Below are 21,008 nucleotides of genomic sequence, written 5' to 3' on the forward strand. Positions count from 1 at the left end.
GCTTGACCCACCACCCCTCTCCTGCAGAGTGGGGACTCACTGCGAGCAGAAAAAAACAAAAGAAAAACAAAACACAGACATTCTAAAAATCGACTTTTGAACAGTTTGAACACAGTGCGCATGTGTCCCAGGGATGCAGTAAATTTTCCGTCTCGAGTTCAGCTTTGATTCTGTGTCAAGATGCCGTCAGTGCAATACCTACCTTTTGGAAGCCCAACTGAGGGAAATTCATCGTACCAACGGAGAACTTTAACCCTGGCATATTGCTAAATTTCATATAGCAGCTATTCACAACCCGTACCGTAGAATGTGAATCTGTGTTTGGTTCACCATCTACCAAAACCCACTGCAAAAGGTTGTGTGGGTGGGAGTAACATATTTCTGAACTGTTCTGTGCATGGGAGCAAACAACTCAAAGATAAAATCCAGAAGCTGGAAATAAAGAATGATAAGTTTTAATACAAGTCATTTGTCACCTCCAAAGGTTCTGTAGTCTTCTAGATCCAGAGTTATCTTCATCCAGCACCACATGATCTATGTTAGATACTGAAAGAAAGGTGATGATGAAATAAATACCATCTCTAGTTCAGCATAAATTCAGTCATGCACTGAATTTAATAGTCAACTATCTATTAATGACTTGCAATACAAAATAAATAAATAAACTTACCTTCAGCCTCCTCTGCTCAGGACCAGGCAATGAGAGAAAAAGCAGTGCAAAAAGAAGAAAGCAACAGCAGGATGGGGGGCAGTAAAAGAAAAATAGAGACGCACATAAGAAATGACAGAAGGTGGACAACAAGAAGGGGTGGATTAAAAAGAGGAAACAGAAAGCAGCCATAAGAATATGAGGAAGTGCTCAACAGCAGAAACAAAGGAATAGAGAAAATGCAACAAAAGAGAAAGGAGTTGAACACAAAGATAAATGGATGAGGAAGAACAAATTTTGCATAAGAAACAGAAGAGCATTGTAGGTGGAAAAAGAAACAGGAAAGCATAAAGTAATGAGCAGGACAGAAAAGGAAGATGAAAATGGTAGAGGAGTAAGTGATAAAAGGATGAAGTGGGAAATAAAAATGGACCAAGAAAAAGTTGAGAATATAGAAAATAACAGGAAAAAGAAAACAGAATGAGAACAGAAGCAAGAAGATTGGGGAAAAGAGAAGAGCAGATAAGGTGATGAAGGCAGAAGCCAAAAGCACACAGAAGCAGAAACAGGCAGCAGCAACAGAAAGTATGATGGGAGGGAAAACAATACAAAACATATTAATGATGACTGTACAAGACAAAAGCATGATGTGTTACAATGTGGTTTATTTAAAGCAGAAACACGAGGGGGAAAAAAAAACCTTCCTTGCACAGTGAGGTATAATATCAAAGAACACTGCTATATTCCCTGCAAGAGCAATTTGATTAAAAAATAAAAAATTTGTACCTTTGACAGTGTTGCATGTTCAAGACCATTAACTTAGAATACTGTAAACTTTACAATGCTGCCATGCTCAAGTTTCACATTGAAATACTGAAACACACAGAGGAATTGTTTCCTGTTGCAGTGCTTCAAACAGACCCCACATGCTGAGGGACAAAGCAGTCGGCCTCATAGAAAGGACAGCAGTATATGAATTAGAGGACCGATTCAGTGCGCTCTTACTGTCAACATACTTTTTTCAGCATTGCTTATGTCTTGCTTAGGATCGGCCGGTACGCTGATGTCATGATATGAATTGTCCAATACTGTCAATACAGATATAATACCGCATACACGCGTCTGAGCACTCTGCACAAAATTCTGCTTGAAGTGGGGGTGGGCATTTGCATGCACAAACCTGGCCAAGTATTATGTTTGTGGGACTGCCCAGTTTAATAAAATGTCTGACTTCTTTTTTTCCTCTATCCTTTAATCATTTATTAAATGTGTTCCTTGTCAGCTGATGTTGGAGCAGAAAAAAGTGACGTGAAGGCTCAGTTTTCAATATTAACCACATGGACAATAATTTTTTTCGCTGAAATATTTTGCACAGCGTTTATATTAAAATAGAAAACTCTGGCTCTCGTGGAAGCTTAAAAAAGTGCCAACTGTTTACATCCAGGCGACTCTGCAGTTATACAATCCATTTGTTGCTGTCCATACAAAATTAGCCATATTGTCACAGAACACTTCCTGTTTCAGGCAGCAAGAAAGATCTGTCTGAACTCCCCTCAAAGTTCTGAACACGTACAAAGCTTAATGATGATCTTTGCGGACATCAGCTGACATGAAACATTTTGGTGGATGGAAATGGAGTTGTGTCAGACAAAATCAAACACAAATGGATTAGGTTCCTTCACCCTGTGACTTTGACAAAACTAGCCACACTGCCATACAACACTTCCTGTTTCTTGCACAAGAGTCTTTCGCAATAAGAGCACTGGAAAAATGGATGACGCCATGGCAAATCTGACACAGAAGAAGAGAAAAACATTGTCTACCATTGACATTAACGCTTGTCCGATTGTCCAGGACAAGTTTAAAATGTGATCAGACAAACAATAGCTCTAAATCGTTGTCCGACAGGACAAGTGGCTTTTTTTTTTTTTTTTTTTGGTTTAAAATGTTCAAATTCTTTATTTTCATCGCTCGGAACCAAAATACCTGACCGCCGCCTTTTTGTTTTCTTATTTCATCACGTCTTGTCTCGCACCTCGCAAGAAAGTGTCTTCGGTTTTTCCCGCCACTCTCCACGCAGCGGACAATCGTAAAACATGATATCACAGGGTTCTCCCCAGACAATGGAACAATGGCGCCGCACCATCAGTGTTATGACAGCGCCGTCACACTCCGCCCTGCGCTCAGGTAGTTTTCTAAAACCCAGCCAGGCTGTTTGTGCTGAACTGCCCGTTCTCCCCTCCCCCGCCGGCAGGCTGCAGCTCAGAGAGCACGGAGGGGAAAAAAAAAAAAACTCTGTCAAAGTCTTCAGGTAAAAAGAGCTCCTTCTGCTTGCATAGCTCCAGAAATTCATTTATAGGCTTTATTTTACAGTTGAAAGCCTTCATGTTTCCAAAGTTTGCTCAAATACGGTGTGAGAGTGAAGAGAGAGAGAGAGAGAGAGAGAGAGGAAAAAGTGTGAACAGACGCTAACATACTGTAAAAAGCAGTGCAGCAATTTTAATAAAGGATCATCTTCACCACACAGCCTCAGTGAAACAGTAAAGTGTGAAAATCTGATTCAGAAAGTTTTTCATCCATGATTTCGTCATTAAAAGAGCAAATTTACTCCTTTACTTCTTCCAGATTTTTTTTTTCATTTTCTTTTTATTATTGTTGTTTATGCACTTATGACACCCGATCAAATGTGTATGTGAGAACTTAATTTGCAATAACTTTGATTCTGTTTTGACAATCAAATCAGTCCAGATTTAGCTCTTGTTCGAACAAGACAATTAGGGGTTATATTGTTTTTTGTTTTTTTTTAATAAGTATGTAATTCCACTCAAAAATGTTGGGGAAAAAAAACAAAATAATAAAAACACTAACCTGTCAACATGACAGAAAAACTCTGCCTGGATTCTTATTGGATTAAAAGGTACAGTGTGTCATTTTTAAAGAAGAGAGCAAATGTTATGTCCATCAAATATTAATGTGTTTTTAAACTTTTCAATGTTATTTATTTTCTTAACAGACAGAAAAATAAAAAAAGAACTTTGATATTACAACATGTGTAAATTTTTGTTTTTTCTATTATTCTTGCTTTCAATGCATCTAAAACCATTGAAATTTGAATTTTACCACCCACACAGGAGAGAAGCAATTTATGAAAAAGTGTAATTTCAGTACTCCCACAGTAGCATGCCCCCAGACACCCCTAGGTGACACGCACCATTGGCACGTGTATCACGTGCCTCTGGGACACTTCACGCAGCTCGCTCCTGCGGCGCTTGCTTGTCCAGACAACCAGCTTTTCCTATAGGACAAGTAAACTGCCAGGGTTACTTGTCCTGTGGATAAGTACACTAAAAAGCTTGATGTCAATACCTGATTGTGAAACTTTTTTTTTTGGCTTTTCAATATGCTAGGGGTCATGGAATTCATTTTAGATGGGCGTTTAATAAACTTTAATTAAAAAAATAAATAAATAAATTACCTTTGGGTTAGCATTTAACCAATTTTCTTCAAAAAAGGGGATGGACTGATGCTCGGCCCTGGGCCCTCAGACACATGACTGTAGTATACTCGTAAAACACTCAGTGGTAGGGGTGCCGGAAAAAAAAAAAAAAAAAAAAAAAAAACGATTCACGTCCGAATCGCGATTCTTATTAAGATTCTGAATCGATCCAAAATGTCCAAGAATTAATTTTTAAAAAGCATTTTTTAAAACATATTCTCGCTTACTCACTGCGTGTACTGTTTGTCAGGCAACAGGCCTCCGTACTACAGCGGCCCCACGAGGGAAGGGTCCGGCATACTTCAAACATTCATGAGCTGCAGCTTAGCAAGGCAGACGAAGAGCTAATTCAGCCAGCACCGTCTTTGCTGAAGGCAAATGTTTGGGCGCATTTTGGATTTTATTATTTGCTGCGTAAGGAGCTTGACATGACTTATGCAGTGTGCGAATGCTGCAAAATGAAAACTTCAAATCCGCAAACCCACATGCGACGCCATCACCCGGAGCTAAAAGAAGCGGAGCAGCGGTATCTGCCGACTACTGACCAGCGCTTCGCTAAACTGCCAGCCAACTCTGAACGACCAATGCAGATAAGTAAATTTGCATCTTTAGAATCACTCGATTAACCTTGTAAAGCTCCATTTTCTTAAACTTAAACATTTTTTAAGTAATATAATATAATATAATATATATAATAATATATATAATATAATATTATAATATTATAAGTAATATTTCTCAGAGCTCTTTCAATCGAAAATCGATTCTGAATCGAATCATCACCACAAGAATTGGAATCGAATTGAATTGTGAGTTGTTGTAAAAGTCACATCCGTACTCACTGGATATCTATACATTAATATGCTGATGAAAAAAAAAAGAAGGATAAAACAATGAAAACTACTGCCACATGTCCAATAATTTCAACATCAATAAACATTTCAGTGCAGCTCTGATTAGCACTGCAGTGTTGGAGTTGTGACCAGAGCCACAGATGGAGGTGATCTGTGTGGCCATCGTCATTCCCCAACAACTGCCTCCTCATGTTCTGGTGAGTCCAAACCAAGTTACTGCGGGTGAGGCTTGCGCAGGAAGAGTGCATGTTGACATCAGTGAGATGCCTTGTAAATCCCTTCAGAGGCATTACCTGGTTACAAGAATAGCATTTTTAAGTTTTAGAAGGGTTTCTTTCTCACTAGCTTTTACACAATATACTAACGCGTTGCCTGTGGAGATCCACAGGCTCTAGATTGGGTAGAGTTGATTAAACAGGCAGCTGACATTTTTCAACGGTGGTAATAAATTGTGCAAAGTTTCGATAATAAGTTGGAATGGCGCATGAGTCCAGAATGTTTTTGAACCTTAGACCTCAACAGTTTTTAGAATAACTACTCAACCATTATTTCCCATTAATTAGCAATGCTTTAATGTTAATTTACTGCCTTAAAGTATTTAGAAATAGTTTACATTCTTGCTGTCATATACACACATTATTATGATCATTGCTAATATCGTCATCAGACTCCCCCACCCCCAAGTCCAAATTTATATATATATATATATATATATATATATATATATATATATATATATATATATATATATATATATATATATATATATATATATATATATATACATACATACATACATACATACATACACACACACACACACACACACACACACACACACACTACAAAAACAAGGAATTAAGGAAAACTATGCAAGGATATCGAGGTGGAATATCTGTACAAATTGTTTGGACTTCTGGTGTGCTTTGGACAGGAATTGTGTTCCTGAGTGGCACAAATATAATTTGTGTGGCATCTTATTGCATGCCAATTTCCACAAAAAACGCCTGAAGCATTTCCTGCATTTTAATGTGAATTGTTGTATATAACTTTGCTTATGCTAAATTCTTACGTGTGTTTTTGAAATTTACAATTTACATTTGCATTCCGATTTATAAAAATGGTTTGTTAAATACAGTCCTGGATTTCACAGTTAAAAAAAAAGAAAAACTTTTTCTGATTCAAATTTTAAGTTTTGGGGTGAATTTTGGGGTCATTGTTTTAATGCAGTATGACAGAATGAAAGAAAAACTGTCAAGTCCCACATGTGAGGTTGTGCTGAAAACAATGACACCAAAGAAGGCAAGGTAAATAGTTTTTAAAGTAAATTATGAAGGTAAAACCAAAAGTAGTCAAAAATGCCCAATTATACCCAAGACTCCAGAGGGTTAACTCAAATATAGCCAAAGTTTCCAATCAATAAATGATTCTGTCTCCTGTTGCCGAGGAGTTGATGGCGTGTGTATTTAAAGCTGTACGACCTTTCAAATTTCAAAAACACTGACTAAATTTAGTTCCTAATGAAACCCAATCACTATAATGTTGGTTTATTTTTGAAAAGTGTTTCAAAAGCACAGCTCATTTTAATGAAGAGAACATATTCACCTGGGAGGAATTCCATAATGAGTATTTTATTGTCCTTTTAATGATGTTTACAGGAGGACGTGCATGTGTGCATGCATGAGCTTTTGAGAAGACTGGAATTTACCTTTAACCTCGGGTGATGAATGCACACATTACGTGCACATAGACATCTGTGAGATGCTTGTAAATCACTTCAGAGGTGTTATCTGGTTACAAAAATAGCATTTTTAGATTCAGAATTCAAGAATATTTCTTGCTACAAGCTGTTCGCTGGTTCTCTGTTTAGCTGGTTTTCAGAAGCGGCAGGTCCGCAATGTCTTCACTAACCCGTCTCAAAGCCATTTAAAGACTTCAATCGTGAGTCAGCTTTGTGTGGATTAAAGACACGAAATGGGACTCTTGTCCTGTTGCGGGCAAGAATGAGAATTGTCTTCCGTTCCACACTGCAGTTTCACGCAATGGTTCTCTGGCGTGAGCACCAGATGGTGCGTAAACTGAAGTTGTCCATCAGGTAAAGGAAATAATAATAATATCCTCTGTTTTGTGGGGCTAAGTGCGCAGCTCCAAAAAGCCATGCAGATTTCATTCTGAATTAATAACTTCAGAGCAATTTCAATCAAATGACACCTTGTTCCAAACGTTATAATACAAAGTACAACAGACCAAGCCCGTTTTCCCCCCCAAAATGAGACGTCTTCCATTCTTTATGAAACATTGATCTTAACATGCAGCCACCCAGCTGTAAGAGCTCAGCTCAAATACTATGGGGTTACATTTGTGTCATTAATATCGGAAAGGAAATGCTTTTGACAAAAACTACAGATTTTGTTTATTTGTATTTATGTCCAGAGATGAAGGATCCATCATGTACATCAAGGATAGAGTAACCATGTACAAATTTTATTGATTTTTATGTCCAGAAATCAATGATCCAGTGACCAATTTCATATTTATTTACTTTAAGACTCGATAAAATGCTGTTGACATAGAAAACCTATTAAGCCTACTATTTACACAGAAAATTCACAAGAGGTAAGGGAATCGATAAGCAGAATCGATATAGAAATCTTATCAATACCCATCATTAATTGTATAGCACCAAATCGCATCATATTACATTGTGAGAAATTGAATCGCCATCAAATCGCATCGAATCAGGAACAGGGGAACTTCCGGTGACGTCACGGAAAGAGTAACAGGTTAGAGACGAGACTCCGTCAGGGAAAAAGTAGAAAACTGTGACAACTGCAGATAATTAAAGCCTTCAGAAAATAAATTAATTGCTGAAGAATATGTCTTCCACCTCGAGATCTAGAGGACACGGAAAACAAGGGACTTTGAGAGAAACAGACTGTAAACCACTGAGCACGGATAGTGCTAACTTAGATGCTATTAGCTGTGGAGGCCAAGCAGCGTGCGAGGCGGAAACAGCTCTGATAGACGAAATGCGAAAACTCTGCAGTTCAAATACTCGGGGAATAAGCAAACAGCTGACTCTTGAACGTTTGGAAAAAGCTGTGTGTGATATTAAAGGGCAGCTGGATGACCATCAGCAAAGGATTTGTGAGCTGGAGGGGAGTGTGAACGAGGTGGAGGGAAAGCAGTGTCGTGTGCTAAGGTACTTGCTACAATGTGAAAAACAACTCTCAGCTGTTTGTGACAATCTACAAAACAGGCTGAGATGAAACAACCTTTGAATATTTCAAATACCAGAGGGAAGTGAACAAAGAGACGTGGTTGCTTTTGTGAAGGACTTGCTTCCCAGAGTGCTGAAGCTGCCTCCTAACCTGGATATTAAAGTCAAAAGAGCACAGCGCTCACTCCAGTCCAGACCGACAGACCCAGCTGCTCCCCCCAGATCAATTATCATCAGATTCCTCGACACAGCAATAAAAGATACTGTTCTACAACAAGCATGGAGCCAAGGAAAGGTGATGTTTCAAGACAAAAGGATATTCTTCAATCAATATTCCCCTGAGCTACAAAAGAAGAGGGCTAAGGTCTATGGAGTTGTCAAACAGCTTAAGCAAAAGGGCATACAGGTAATGTCCCTATATCCAGCACAACTGAAGCTCAACAAACTTTTTCCACACTGATGAATGCCGCTGACACTTCGAGGGAGCTGGGTGTCCAGGTAGAGTGTGGAGAGAAGGAGCGCATCGAGGAGAGACTAACTGAAGGATGGAACATCAGCACAAAGAGGAAGAAAAGCAACCTGCTGGCAACATCAAATCTGAAGGCCGTGATGAGGAGGAAGAGGAGAACAAGCAGCCTGAGATATAAGGGGATATTAAACTACCTCAGTGTGACTCTAGATTAGGGCTATTAAAGTCATATATATTATGATGTAAGCATGGACAATGAATAAACTGAAGGCAATTACAGCTTGGGAAAAAAAAAAAAAAAAAAAAAAAAAAAAACTTGTCACAAATGCTGAACAAACAAAACAAAAAATACATCCTGACGGGGGACTCTGTGTTTGCATGAAGAATTCACACTCACTAAGATCTTTTTTACATGTTTGTGTAAGACTGGTCGTTATTGCACACTGTGTGCTATGTACCACAGAGGGATCAGGTCACCCCTCTCTGTCCCATTACCACCGGGAGTCAGACATGGTTACAGTTCATTTTCTATGTCTGGCAGGAAATTTGGAAGTTCTGTTTAATGTTCATAAGGTTCTTGCTTTGTTCTACTTGAGGCGAGTAATTAGTTTAGTTTTGTTTAGGCTTATACATCTGGAGTTAAATTGTTTTTATTTTTTATTCTTTTCTAATGAGTGGACAGCACTATGTTACATGAAACAATATAAATACAATGATGACATTAGTCAACTTAATTACCTATAATATAAAAGGAATAAACAACCCAATTAAAAGAAAAAAGATATTGGGATGCAGGGTTCTATAGCTTTACCTCAAGAAACGCACCTTACAGAAATAAAACACCAGAAATTAAAAAGAGAATGGGTGGATCAGGTTTATAGTAGCTCATACGGGAAAAGTAAAAAGAGAGGAGTAGCTATATTCTTTAGTACATCTGTATACTTTCACTGTGAAAAGATTTACCAGGATGCAGAGAGTCAGTATATTACGGTCATAGGGATGACTGCTGGACTCAAAATAACTATTCTGAATGCTTATGCTCCGAATGAAGATTGTCCACAATTTTTCAAAAAGCTTGCACATTTGGTCGCAGATAACTGCGAAGGTAATTTTTATTTTTTAATGGGTGTAGACTTGAATTGCGTACTGAACACCAGATTAGATAAATTACCAATGTCCTCTAAACCCCAAATCAGAATGTCCAAGAGTCTGTTGAATATGATGGAGGAGTCAGGACTGATAATGCATGGCGCCATCTTCATCCAAATGACAGAGATTTCATATTTATGTCACAAGTGCATGGGAGTTACTTGCGGTTAGATCACCTTTAAGTAAAAAAAAAAAAGAATACCGGGTTAAAAAATGTGTGATTGAACCAATGACTATCTTAGACCATAACCCAGTTACAATGACACTCAACTTGGGATTGGAGCTGTGTATGAAGTATTGGAGAATTAATGTCTCATTATTGGCAGATGTTGGTACAAGAGAAGAAATAAGGTCAGCAATACTTGAACATTTTGCTTTGAATGACAATGGAATGGTTTCACCCTCTGTGTTGTGGGATGCAGGAAAAGCCACGATAAGGGTAAAAATAATATCTATTGGATCAAAATTAAAGAAAGATACACTTAAAAAACTATTATAATTAGAAACTGAAATCAAGAGATTAGAAAATAAACAAACAATGTGGAATACAAGAAGCACTTGATAAGCTCAAAGAAAACAGAACCAAACTAGATAAGCTATTGACATATAAAGCAGAGGGCGCCCTTAGGTTCACTGATAAGAAATACTACGAATTAGGAAATAAAGCGAGCAGATTATTAGCATTTCAACCACAAAAGGCACAAGCCAGCTATATAGTTCCTAAAATTAAATAACTTAATTTAAATAATGTTGAAACTTGCCCAAAAACAATATAAGACACCTTTGCTAAATATTATGAACAATTATATAAGGGTCAACTTCAGGAATCAAAAGAGGATAAAATACATAATTTCTTAAAAAAAACCTTAAATTAGATAAACTGGCGGCTGATGAAGTCTCTACGTTAGCAAAACCAATTACGGAAAAAGAGGTGAATGAAACAATGGTTCAACGAAGAAATAATTAAGTCGCCATGAATAGATGGGTTCGCAGGAGAATATTATAAAGTCTTTGTTAATGACCTCACTCTGGTATTATGTAAACTATATAATTATGTGTTAAACTCAGGGAACCCTGCAAAATCATGGTCAGAGGCTATCATCACAGTCTTGCATAAAGAAGGAAAAGATCCATTGCAGTGTTCTAGTTATTGTCCTATTAGCCTCTTGTGTGTGGACTATAAAATATTACCACCTATGTTAGCAACTAGAGTACAAAAATATATTAAGAAATTAATAAAACCAGATAGACAGGTTTTATTTCAGGTCAACAGGGGACAAATAATATAAGGAGAGCATTGAACCTGCAGTCACTGATGGCAAAGGATGCACAAACATCAATGCTTCTCAGTTTAGATGCTGAGAAAGCATTTGATCAGCTGGATTGGCAATTTCTACAACCCCTGGCAAAAATTATGGAATCACCGGCCTCGGAGGATGTTCATTCAGTTGTTTAATTTTGTAGAAAAAAAAGCAGATCACAGACATGACACAAAACTAAAGTCATTTCAAATGGCAACTTTCTGGCTTTAAGAAACACTATAAGAAATCAGAAAAAAAATGTGGCAGTCAGTAACGGTTACATTTTTAGACCAAGCAGAGGGAAAAAAATATGGAATCACTCAATTCTGAGGAAAAAAATTATGGAATCATGAAAAACAAAAGAACGCTCCAACACATCACTAGTATTTTGCTTCACCACCTCTGGCTTTTATAACAGCTTGCAGTCTCTGAGGCATGGACTTAATGAGTGACAAACAGTACTCTTCATCAATCTGGCTCCAACTTTCTCTGATTGCTGTTGCCAGATCAGCTTTGCAGGTTGGAGCCTTGTCATGGACCATTTTCTTCAACTTCCACCAAAGATTTTCAATTGGATTAAGATCTGGACTATTTGCAGGCCATGACATTGACCCTATGTGTCTTTCTGCAAGGAATGTTTTCACAGTTTTTGCTCTATGGCAAGATGCATTATCATCTTGAGAAATGATTTCATCATCCCCAAACATCCTTTCAATTGATGGGATAAGAAAAGTGTCCAAAATATCAACGTAAACTTGTGCATTTATTGATGATGTAATGACAGCCATCTCCCTAGTGCCTTTACCTGACATGCAGCCCCATATCATCAATGACTGTGGAAATTTACATGTTCTCTTCAGGCAGTCATCTTTATAAATCTCATTGGAACGGCACCATCAAAAGTTCCAGCATCATCACCTTGCCCAATGCAGATTCGAGATTCATCACTGAATATGACTTTCATCCAGTCATCCACAGTCCACGATTGCTTTTCCTTAGCCCATTGTAACTTTGTTTTTTTTCTGTTTAGGTGTTAATGATGGCTTTCGTTTAGCTTTTCTGTATGTAAATTCCATTTCCTTTAGGCGGTTTCTTACAGTTCGGTCACAGACGTCGACTCCAGTTTCCTCCCATTCGTTCCTCATTTGTTTGTTGTGCATTTTCGATTTTTGAGACATACTGCTTTAAGTTTTCTGTCTTGATGCTTTGATGTCTTCCTTGGTCTACCAGTATGTTTGCCTTTAACAACCTTCCCATGTTGTTTGTATTTGGTCCAGAGTTTAGACACAGCTGACTGTGAACAACCAACATCTTTTGCAACATTGCGTGATGATTTACCCTCTTTTAAGAGTTTGATAATCCTCTCCTTTGTTTCAATTGACATCTCTCGTGTTGGAGCCATGATTCATGTCAGTCCACTTGGTGCAACAGCTCTCCAAGGTGTGATCACTCCTTTTTAAATGCAGACTAACGAGCAGATCTGATTTGATGCAGGTGTTAGTTTTGGGGATGAAAATTTACAGGGTGATTCCATAATTTATTCCTCAGAATTGAGTGAGTCCATATTTTTTCCCTCTGCTTGGTCTAAAAAAGTAACCGTTACTGACTGCCACAATTATTTTTCCTGATTTCTTATAGTGTTTCTTAAAGCCAGAAAGTTGCCATTTGAAATGACTTTAGTTTTGTGTCATGTCTGTGATCTGCTTTTTTCTACAAAATTAAACAACTGAATGAACATCCTCCGAGGCCAGTGATTCCATAAATATTGCCTGGGGTTGTAGGACAAACATTAATTGAAATGGGTTTTGGTGACAAATTTAATAGTTGGCTTAGACTGTTGTACAAGAATCCCAAATCAAAAATTAGAGTAAAAGGACATTGCTCTGACGTTTTTGACATACAGGAGTGAGACAAGGTGACTCTCTCTCACCCATCCCTTTTGCCCTCAGCATCGAGGTCCTGGTGGAGGCAATACGACAAGACGTTCAAATCGAAGGGATTGAGGATGGTGGGGGGAGAGTTCATAAAATTTCCCTTTTTGCTGATGACATCTTGCTTTTTATAAAACATCCTCTTATTTCAATACCTCCACTCATGCAGTGCTTAAAAATTTATGGAGACAATCAAAATAAATCAGAGGCTATGATGATCTCAGGAAGTTGGCCGGATCAACTCAACGAGATGGTGTCATTGCACTGGGCTAAACAGGGATTTAGGTACTTAGGAATTATTATAACACCTGAAGCCACAAAACTTTTTGATGCAAACTATAATAAGTTAATTAAACAAGTAAGAAGTGATTTAACTCACTGGGAAGTTCTCCCCTTATCTCTGTTTGGCAGAGTTGAAATAGTACGGATGAATTTGCTTCCTCGTCTCCTGTTTTTATTCCAGTCGCTGCCCATAAGAGTTCCAATTTCCATTTTTAACATGCTAAATAAATTAATCTCTCAATTTATATGGCAATACAAGAGACCCAGAATTAAACTTAAAGCACTTCATTTGGCTAAAGATAAAGCACCGGTCACAACCCACCGTGAGTTTTTTTTCACCGTACGTTTTCTGCGGATGCCACGGCCACTACGTTTTTGTGAAAATGTACGGAGGCAGTAGCAAGAGGAGGGAGGGAGTACGTTCAACGCACGTCTCTAGGAGTGTAACGATAAAGAGAGTTGACAATAAAGCATGTGTGTGTGTGTGGGGTCGGCTTTTCTTTTGATGTGTGTGTTATGACCGGGACCGGAGCGGCAGGTGTTTTTCGGCGTCGGCGATGCATGAGCATGTCCAACCTGTTAGTGAAAAGTCACACAAGTTGTGAAACGCTGATAGAGGAATATATTCACTACACACTTGATTACCAGCTTTTTAAATTTCAACTTAATTCTAATTTATATATGTGTATCACAATCTTCAAGATCTGATACCTACAATTTAATTCCATAGTACGTGGTGAGTAGCCTACTGCCTCCGTACAGATTTGGTTCATTCTATAGTAATTGAATGAAAATGTGCTGCTTTGAATCTGTACTGAGGCAGTACTCACAACGTGCGTCATCTGTACTGCTGGTGAATCCACAGCCTGACCGCAGCGAACGTTCTGCATGCACTAAAACCTCTACGGCATGTCTGCGTGCTCCTAAATTCGTACTGAGGCAGTACTTACAACGTACGGATCTCCAAATTTAGCCCACGTTTTTGCAAGTAGACTGCACGCACGTGCAAGTACAGCGGGTTGTGACCACGGCTTAAAGGAGGTTTGGCCCTACCAAATTTGAAATTTTATTATTGAGCAGCTCAATTAGCAGCAACTGTGACTTGGATTAGTGGAAATAAGAAGGCAAAATGGACTCAAATAGAACAGGGTAAAGTCAAAAGTGTACAGTTATCCACCCTACCCTTTATGGACATAAAACATAACAGAATGAAGACTGGAAATGAATGGATAAAATATACTACAACTCCTGGCAATAATTATGGAATCACCGGCCTCGGAGGATGTTCATTCAGTTGTTTAATTTTGTAGAAAAAAAGCAGATCACAGACATGACACAAAACTAAAGTAATTTCAAATGGCAACTTTCTGGCTTTAAGAAACACTATAAGAAATCAGGAAAAAAAAATTGTGGGAGTCAGTAACGGTTACTTTTTTAGACCAAGCAGAGGGAAAAAAAAATATGGAATCACTCAATTCTGAGGAATAAATTATGGAATCACCCTGTAAATTTTCAGCCCCAAAACTAACACCTGCATCAAATCAGATCTGCTCGTTAGTCAGCATCTAAAAAGGAGTGATCACACCTTGGAGAGCTGTTGCACCAAGTGGACTGAATCATGGCTCCAACATGAGAGATGTCAATTGAAACAAAGGAGGTGATTATCAAACTCTTAAAAGAGGGTAAATCATCACGCAATGTTGCAAAAGATGTTGGTTGTTCACAGTCAGCTGTGTCTAAACTCTGGACCAAATACAAACAACATGGGAAGGTTGTTAAAGGCAAACATACCGGTAGACCAAGGAAGACATCAAAGCGTCAAGACAGAAAACTTAAAGCAATATGTCTCAAAAATCGAAAATGCACAAACAAATGAGGAACGAATGGGAGGAAACTGGAGTCGACGTCTGTGACCGAACTGTAAGAAACCGCCTAAAGGAAATGGGATTTACATACAGAAAAGCTAAACGAAATCATTAACACCTAAACAGAAAAAAAACAAGGTTACAATGGGCTAAGGAAAAGCAATTGTGGACTGTGGATGACTGGATGAAAGTCATATTCAGTGATGAATCTCGAATCTGCATTGGGCAAGGTAATGATGCTAGAACTTTTGTTTGGTGCTGTTCCAATGAGATTTATAAAGATGACTGCCTGAAGAGAACATGTAAATTTCCACAGTCATTGATGATATGGGGCTGCATGTCAGGTAAAGGCACTAGGGAGATGGCTGTCATTACATCATCAATAAATGCACAAGTTTACGTTGATATTTTGGACACTTTTCTTATCCCATCAATTGAAAGGATGTTTGGGGATGATGAAAATCATTTTTTCAAGATGATAATGCATCTTGCCATAGAACAAAAACTGTGAATACATTCCTTGCAAAAAGACACATAGGGTCAATGTCATGGCCTGCAAATAGTCCAGATCTTAATCCAATTGAAAATCTTTGGTGGACAGAAATGAAAAAAATGTTAAAGGACAATGGATCGATTTCTCAAGCTATCCCCATAGTGGGCAATGTAGATTTTCCACCTTCAGTGTGGGATCATGGTTTTAAGAGATGGGCAGCTAAAGGTCTAATTATCTTTAATCAATTATTTGAAGAAGCACACTTCAAGTCTTTCACACAACTTCAAGAACAATTTGACCTCCCTTCAAATGATTTCTACAGATATTTGCAAATTAGGCACTACATTACACTACAAATCAAAGAAAAAGAGAGAATTGGTAAAATGCCAAATGGTATAGAGCAATATTTTATTACAATTTTAGAAAAAAAAGTCTTCCGGTAAACAAACATATTTCCCATCTCTATAAAAGGCTTTCAACAGATTTATTTCAGAACACGTACAATGTCAAGGAAAAACTGGAATTAGAATCTAATATGATAATAGAAGACGAACTGTGAGATAAACTTTGTGACAGCAGTCATAAGGGAATCAATGGTCAGCAGGGAAGGAGTTTGACTGTATACTTAAAATCCGATATTTCTATGCACCCTTGGTTATTTAAAAGTTTGTAAAGGATTCCTCAGCAGTTTTATGCTGGAGACAATGTGGCAAAATAGGGGATCATACAGACATATTCTGGGACTGTCCAGTCATCTTTGAGTACTGGAAAAATATTAAAGAAGAGATTGAGAAATTTGTTAAAAGAGAAGTCCCCTCTAAAATTGTTTTCTTCTTTTAATTCTGTGTTACACCGGCTGAAGTTTTCACTTCTGACCAAAGACATATTTTACGCATTTTACTGTTGATTGCCAAAAAAAAAAAAAAAAATCATTACTGTTAATTGGAAGAATGTGAAGTCACCAACGGTAACTGAATGGAAACAGAAGTTAAAACAAGTATACGAGGTCTGTTAGAAAAGTATCGGACCTATTTATTTTTTTCAAAAACAATACGGATTTGAATCACGTGTGATTGCATCAGCCAAGCTTGAACCTTCGTGCGCATGCGTGAGTTTTTTCATGCCTGTCGGTTGCGTCATTCTCCTGTGAGCAGGCTTTGTGTGAGCAGTGGTCCACTCCTCTCGTCGGATTTTTATTGCGAATAAATGAACGATTTGGAGCTTTGCTGCATCAATTTTTTCCAGAAACTGTGAGAGACCTCCAGGTGGACACCATTCGGAAAATTCAGATGGCTTTCGGGGACAATTTTATGAGGATTACACAGATTAAGGAGTGCTCCAGCCGGTTTAAAGACCGCCCACAGCTGCTGAGAGCGCGCCGTGCTCCGAGCGCCATGAACGGCTCTGTGGCGCATCCCTCCGCTTCTCTTTCCATGAAAAAATACTCTAACAGTGGAATGTGCCGAAAAAGTACTGCTGTCCACGTCTCCTGCCATTTTTGTGTAAGTCAGACAACGTCCCGGATCAACAAAGCCTTCACGTTGGAAATGATCTGGTTGATTCAGCCTGTCGATCGGCGCTCGGAGCGCGGCACGCTCTCAGCAGCTGTGGGCGGTCTTTAAACCGGCTGGAGCATTCTTTTTTTTTTTTTTTTTTACCTTTACAAATTATGGTAAACTATGAGGACCAAAATAGATTTTAATGTTAATCATATTTCTGTTTTGGCTAACAAAACGATTACAATATAATGAACTGCTTCCAGCCAAATTAGTTCATAAAAAGTGTACTTTTTGTCTATGTGTGTGATTATACAGATGTGGCTGTACAGTATTGATGAGGGGTTTAGGTTTGCAAATCCTGTAGTGCAACAGATAAACAATCCTTCACTTGGTGGTACAACCATCAGATTTGGCATGAATGTTCTTCATAAATCAGTGTTTGAGAAAAAAGTGCTGGCCACTTGAAAATCCAATATGGCAGCCAGGTAGCTTGTCAACAATGAATTACACAGGGGACAAAATTTAAAAATGCTCCAATCATATTGAAAACTATACCCCATTATGTGTCCGATCACAAAGATTCCCAAAAGGTATAGTTTGGACTATCTATGACTGAATGGTATTATGGACTAAAAACAGCAAGAATGGTGACAAAGGTCAATTTCAGTTTGTACAGGGGTCAAAACTTAAATGTGCTCCAATTTTGGTAAAAGGTGGTGCAATTTGTTGGTTGAACTAATAGGATTAATAAACGGGAAAGTTTTTACTGTGCTGAATGCTTCTTTTGCAAAGTAAATGTCAAACAATATCAACATATATTGGATTCCATGGCATGTGACATATGTTACCCTGTATCGTGACAACTGAGCATGACACATGGTGTAAAGTAGTCCTTTTAAAAACCCTATTAACTCAACCAATAACTTGCATCACATTTTACAAAAACTTGGCCAGCACTTTTTTCTCAAACACTGATTTATGACGAACATTCCTGCCAAATCTGATGCTTGTACCACCAACTGAACAACTCTGGCCAAAAATCATACTTATCTGCTCCAGTACTGGGGTCTGGTGAAAAATAACATCTTTTCTGTCTTTGAGTACAAAGACAGAAAAGAACTTATTGTCTTGCTTTCAAACATTTGTACAGCTAGATAAAAGTACGGCTTGACTGACACTAGTGCATTTTTGCAACACAAAGGCAATGTGTCTGAAAACTAACTCACAAAATGAGTGTGAATGAAGTATTCTCTCCTTAATTTTAGCTTCTCACCTTTCTCCAGTATGTCCTCAGCTCCTTCCTCCCACTGGTCCTCCTCATCCTCATCCTCATCATCCACATCTAGACAAAAATAAGACATAGACGAGAGGAGAAACGTTACATTAAATTTCTTTTACCTACTGACAATAAACAAGTTTTTTATATACATACACATATCTCTCTCTCTCCACACACACACACACACACACGGATTCTAACAGCTTAATTTCCTTTCTAATATATTTGAATTACACATGCACTACAGTGTCTCAGGGCTTTTAATAAGTGTTAATCATCAGAATCTGACATCTACGCTCATCAACACAAGTCAAACACTGCCACTATATCTCATGGCTGTCTGACCCTAGCCTTTTTCAGGACACCTAGCTAGACATCAATATGTCTTACAGACACCATGTATTTAGCCATATACCAAGAAAAGTATTTAGTATTAAACAGTTTTGTTTAACATTCAAAATATGTTATTAATAAACAAATCTTAAAAACCAACAACTGTAAAAACTGTGTTCAATATCAATAATAATATTATTTATGCCTGCATTAGTTTTTCTGTTCAAGACTTCACCACTAAAATGTTTGAAAAACAGATCACAAAGTACAACAGAATTATAGTCCACAGCTCATACCAGCCTCATCCAGAATGAAACCGCCATGTCTCGGTTTCTTTCTGGGACGGTCATCATCATCCTCCTCTTCCTCTTCATCATAATCCTCTTCCAGGTCCTCCCCTTCCTCATCTGCAATTTTATCACTGCCGACAGGGCTAGCCGCCTCCTCCTGGTGATTAAAAAATTTAAACTTCAAACATCTTGGTGATATGCTACCTGTCTAGGCAGACGTGTTGTATTTGTTGTAATGTTTGACTGAATAGTTATGCTAATCTTGTCATCTTATGACATGGATGGAAAACCTTATGCGTTGTTGAATTAAAGCAGTAAATGTGCATTTCCAATGCAAAGTACATGCAAGCCCATTTTCTCAAAGCAACTGCTTATGTTTCTTGGAAATGAATCTACTCAACAATGACAGTTTTGATATTCCCATACAAGCAGGATTGGCTCCTGGCAAAAATCCACAATATTTCAATTTATTTCCTTTATATAGCGCCAAATCACAACAGTGTTGTTATATAACAATATAATGTGTGAAGGCCCGGTCACACGGCATAGGACGATTCCTGAAGGAAGGGAAAAAAGTAAAATCAAATCATCAAAAAAATGGTGGACGAATGAGCTTTTGACTTTTCTTATCATCGAATCGGCTGCAAATCAAGAGCGCAAAGGAATGAAAAAGGAACAAAATGAAACCAAAGCTAACATTGATTTCCATGCTTTAAATGAAACGCGCCTGGAGCCAATGCTGGAGAAGCGTGTGTCTGCAGCCTGCTCTGTGTTCCAGGACATGACGCTGGGATGGAGCTCTGTAGCACGTGAGCCATGGAAAAGCTACAAAGAGAGGTGCGCAATCCGATCCACTGTGGAGATCTGTGGTCACATCGGTGGATCCACCTGCTCAGGTTGCTCATCAAGAACAACAGAGAGATCATCTCCATCATCAGAATCCTCACTGTCTGGTTCAGACTGACGACACACTGTGCACTCCGTCTTGCTCCAATTTAAAAAAAAAAAAAAAAATCACTGGTGTGCCGTGATGGCTGCTATTTTGCTGTATTAAGTTACTAAGCCATATATACTGATTTATAGCACAAAACTGTCAAGAAGGGGGGTAAATATAAGTGCAAAGATGATTGTATATATAATCAGAGCAGTAAACTGATCAGTCCGTGTGAACACACACTGACTCCTCATGTGCGGTTATTTCCACCAGGTGCTGCCACTGATTAAATTAAATCCAATTATCTCCATATAAGAAGCCAGACAAGAATTATTTCGCTTCATGCACATCTTCATATGTCTGACGTTTTACTTTAATCAATCAAACAGTTGAGAAGGCTCATGCATGGATGGATGGATGGACAGACAGACAGGGTCATTCCTAGTGTTCAAAATACGAGGTCTGTCCGTAAAGTATAGGTCCTTTTTATTTTTTTCAAAAACTATATGGATTTCATCCATATGTTTTTACGTCAGACATGCTTGAACCCTCGCGCGCATGCGTGAGTTTTTCCACGCCTGTCGGTGACGTAATTCGCCTGTGAGCACTCCTTGTGGGAGGAGTCGTCCAGCCCCTCGTCGGAATTCCTTTGTCTGAGAAGTTGCTGAGAGACTGGCGCTTTGTTTGATCAAAATTTTTTCTAAACCTGTGAGACACATCGAACTGGACACGGTTCGAAAAATTAAGCTGGTTTTCGGTGAAAATTTTAATGGCTGATGAGAGATTGAGGTGATACTGTCGCTTTAAGGACTTCCCACGGTGCGAGACATCACGCAGCGCTCTCATGCGCCGTCGTCAGCCTGTTTCAAGCTGAAAACCTCCACATTTCAGGCTCTATTGATCCAGGACGTCGTGAGAAAACAGAAGTTTCAGAAGAAGTCGGTTTCAGCATTTTATCCGGATA

General features: G+C 38.4%; 1 protein-coding gene across 3 annotated transcripts in view; it reads right to left on the bottom strand.

Annotated features, from left to right (window-relative positions):
* The window catches only part of supt5h (SPT5 homolog, DSIF elongation factor subunit), an 84,897-nt gene that overhangs the window by 59,394 nt on the left and 4,495 nt on the right, over positions 1–21,008 (bottom strand). For 2 of the 3 annotated variants that reach the window (XM_034168224.1, XM_034168223.1), the window contains exons 3-6: positions 19,117–19,267; positions 18,482–18,550; positions 671–682; positions 477–546 (exon numbers count right to left, since the gene is read on the bottom strand). In XM_034168224.1, coding sequence (XP_034024115.1) covers positions 477–546; positions 671–682; positions 18,482–18,550; positions 19,117–19,267 — 302 coding nt within the window. The remainder of the gene's footprint in view (positions 1–476; positions 547–670; positions 683–18,481; positions 18,551–19,116; positions 19,268–21,008) is intronic. The other variant, XM_034168225.1, reaches the window with a different exon arrangement.

The sequence above is a fragment of the Thalassophryne amazonica genome, chromosome 4 (assembly GCF_902500255.1).
Source record: "Thalassophryne amazonica chromosome 4, fThaAma1.1, whole genome shotgun sequence".
Classification (NCBI taxonomy): Eukaryota; Metazoa; Chordata; class Actinopteri; order Batrachoidiformes; family Batrachoididae; genus Thalassophryne; species Thalassophryne amazonica.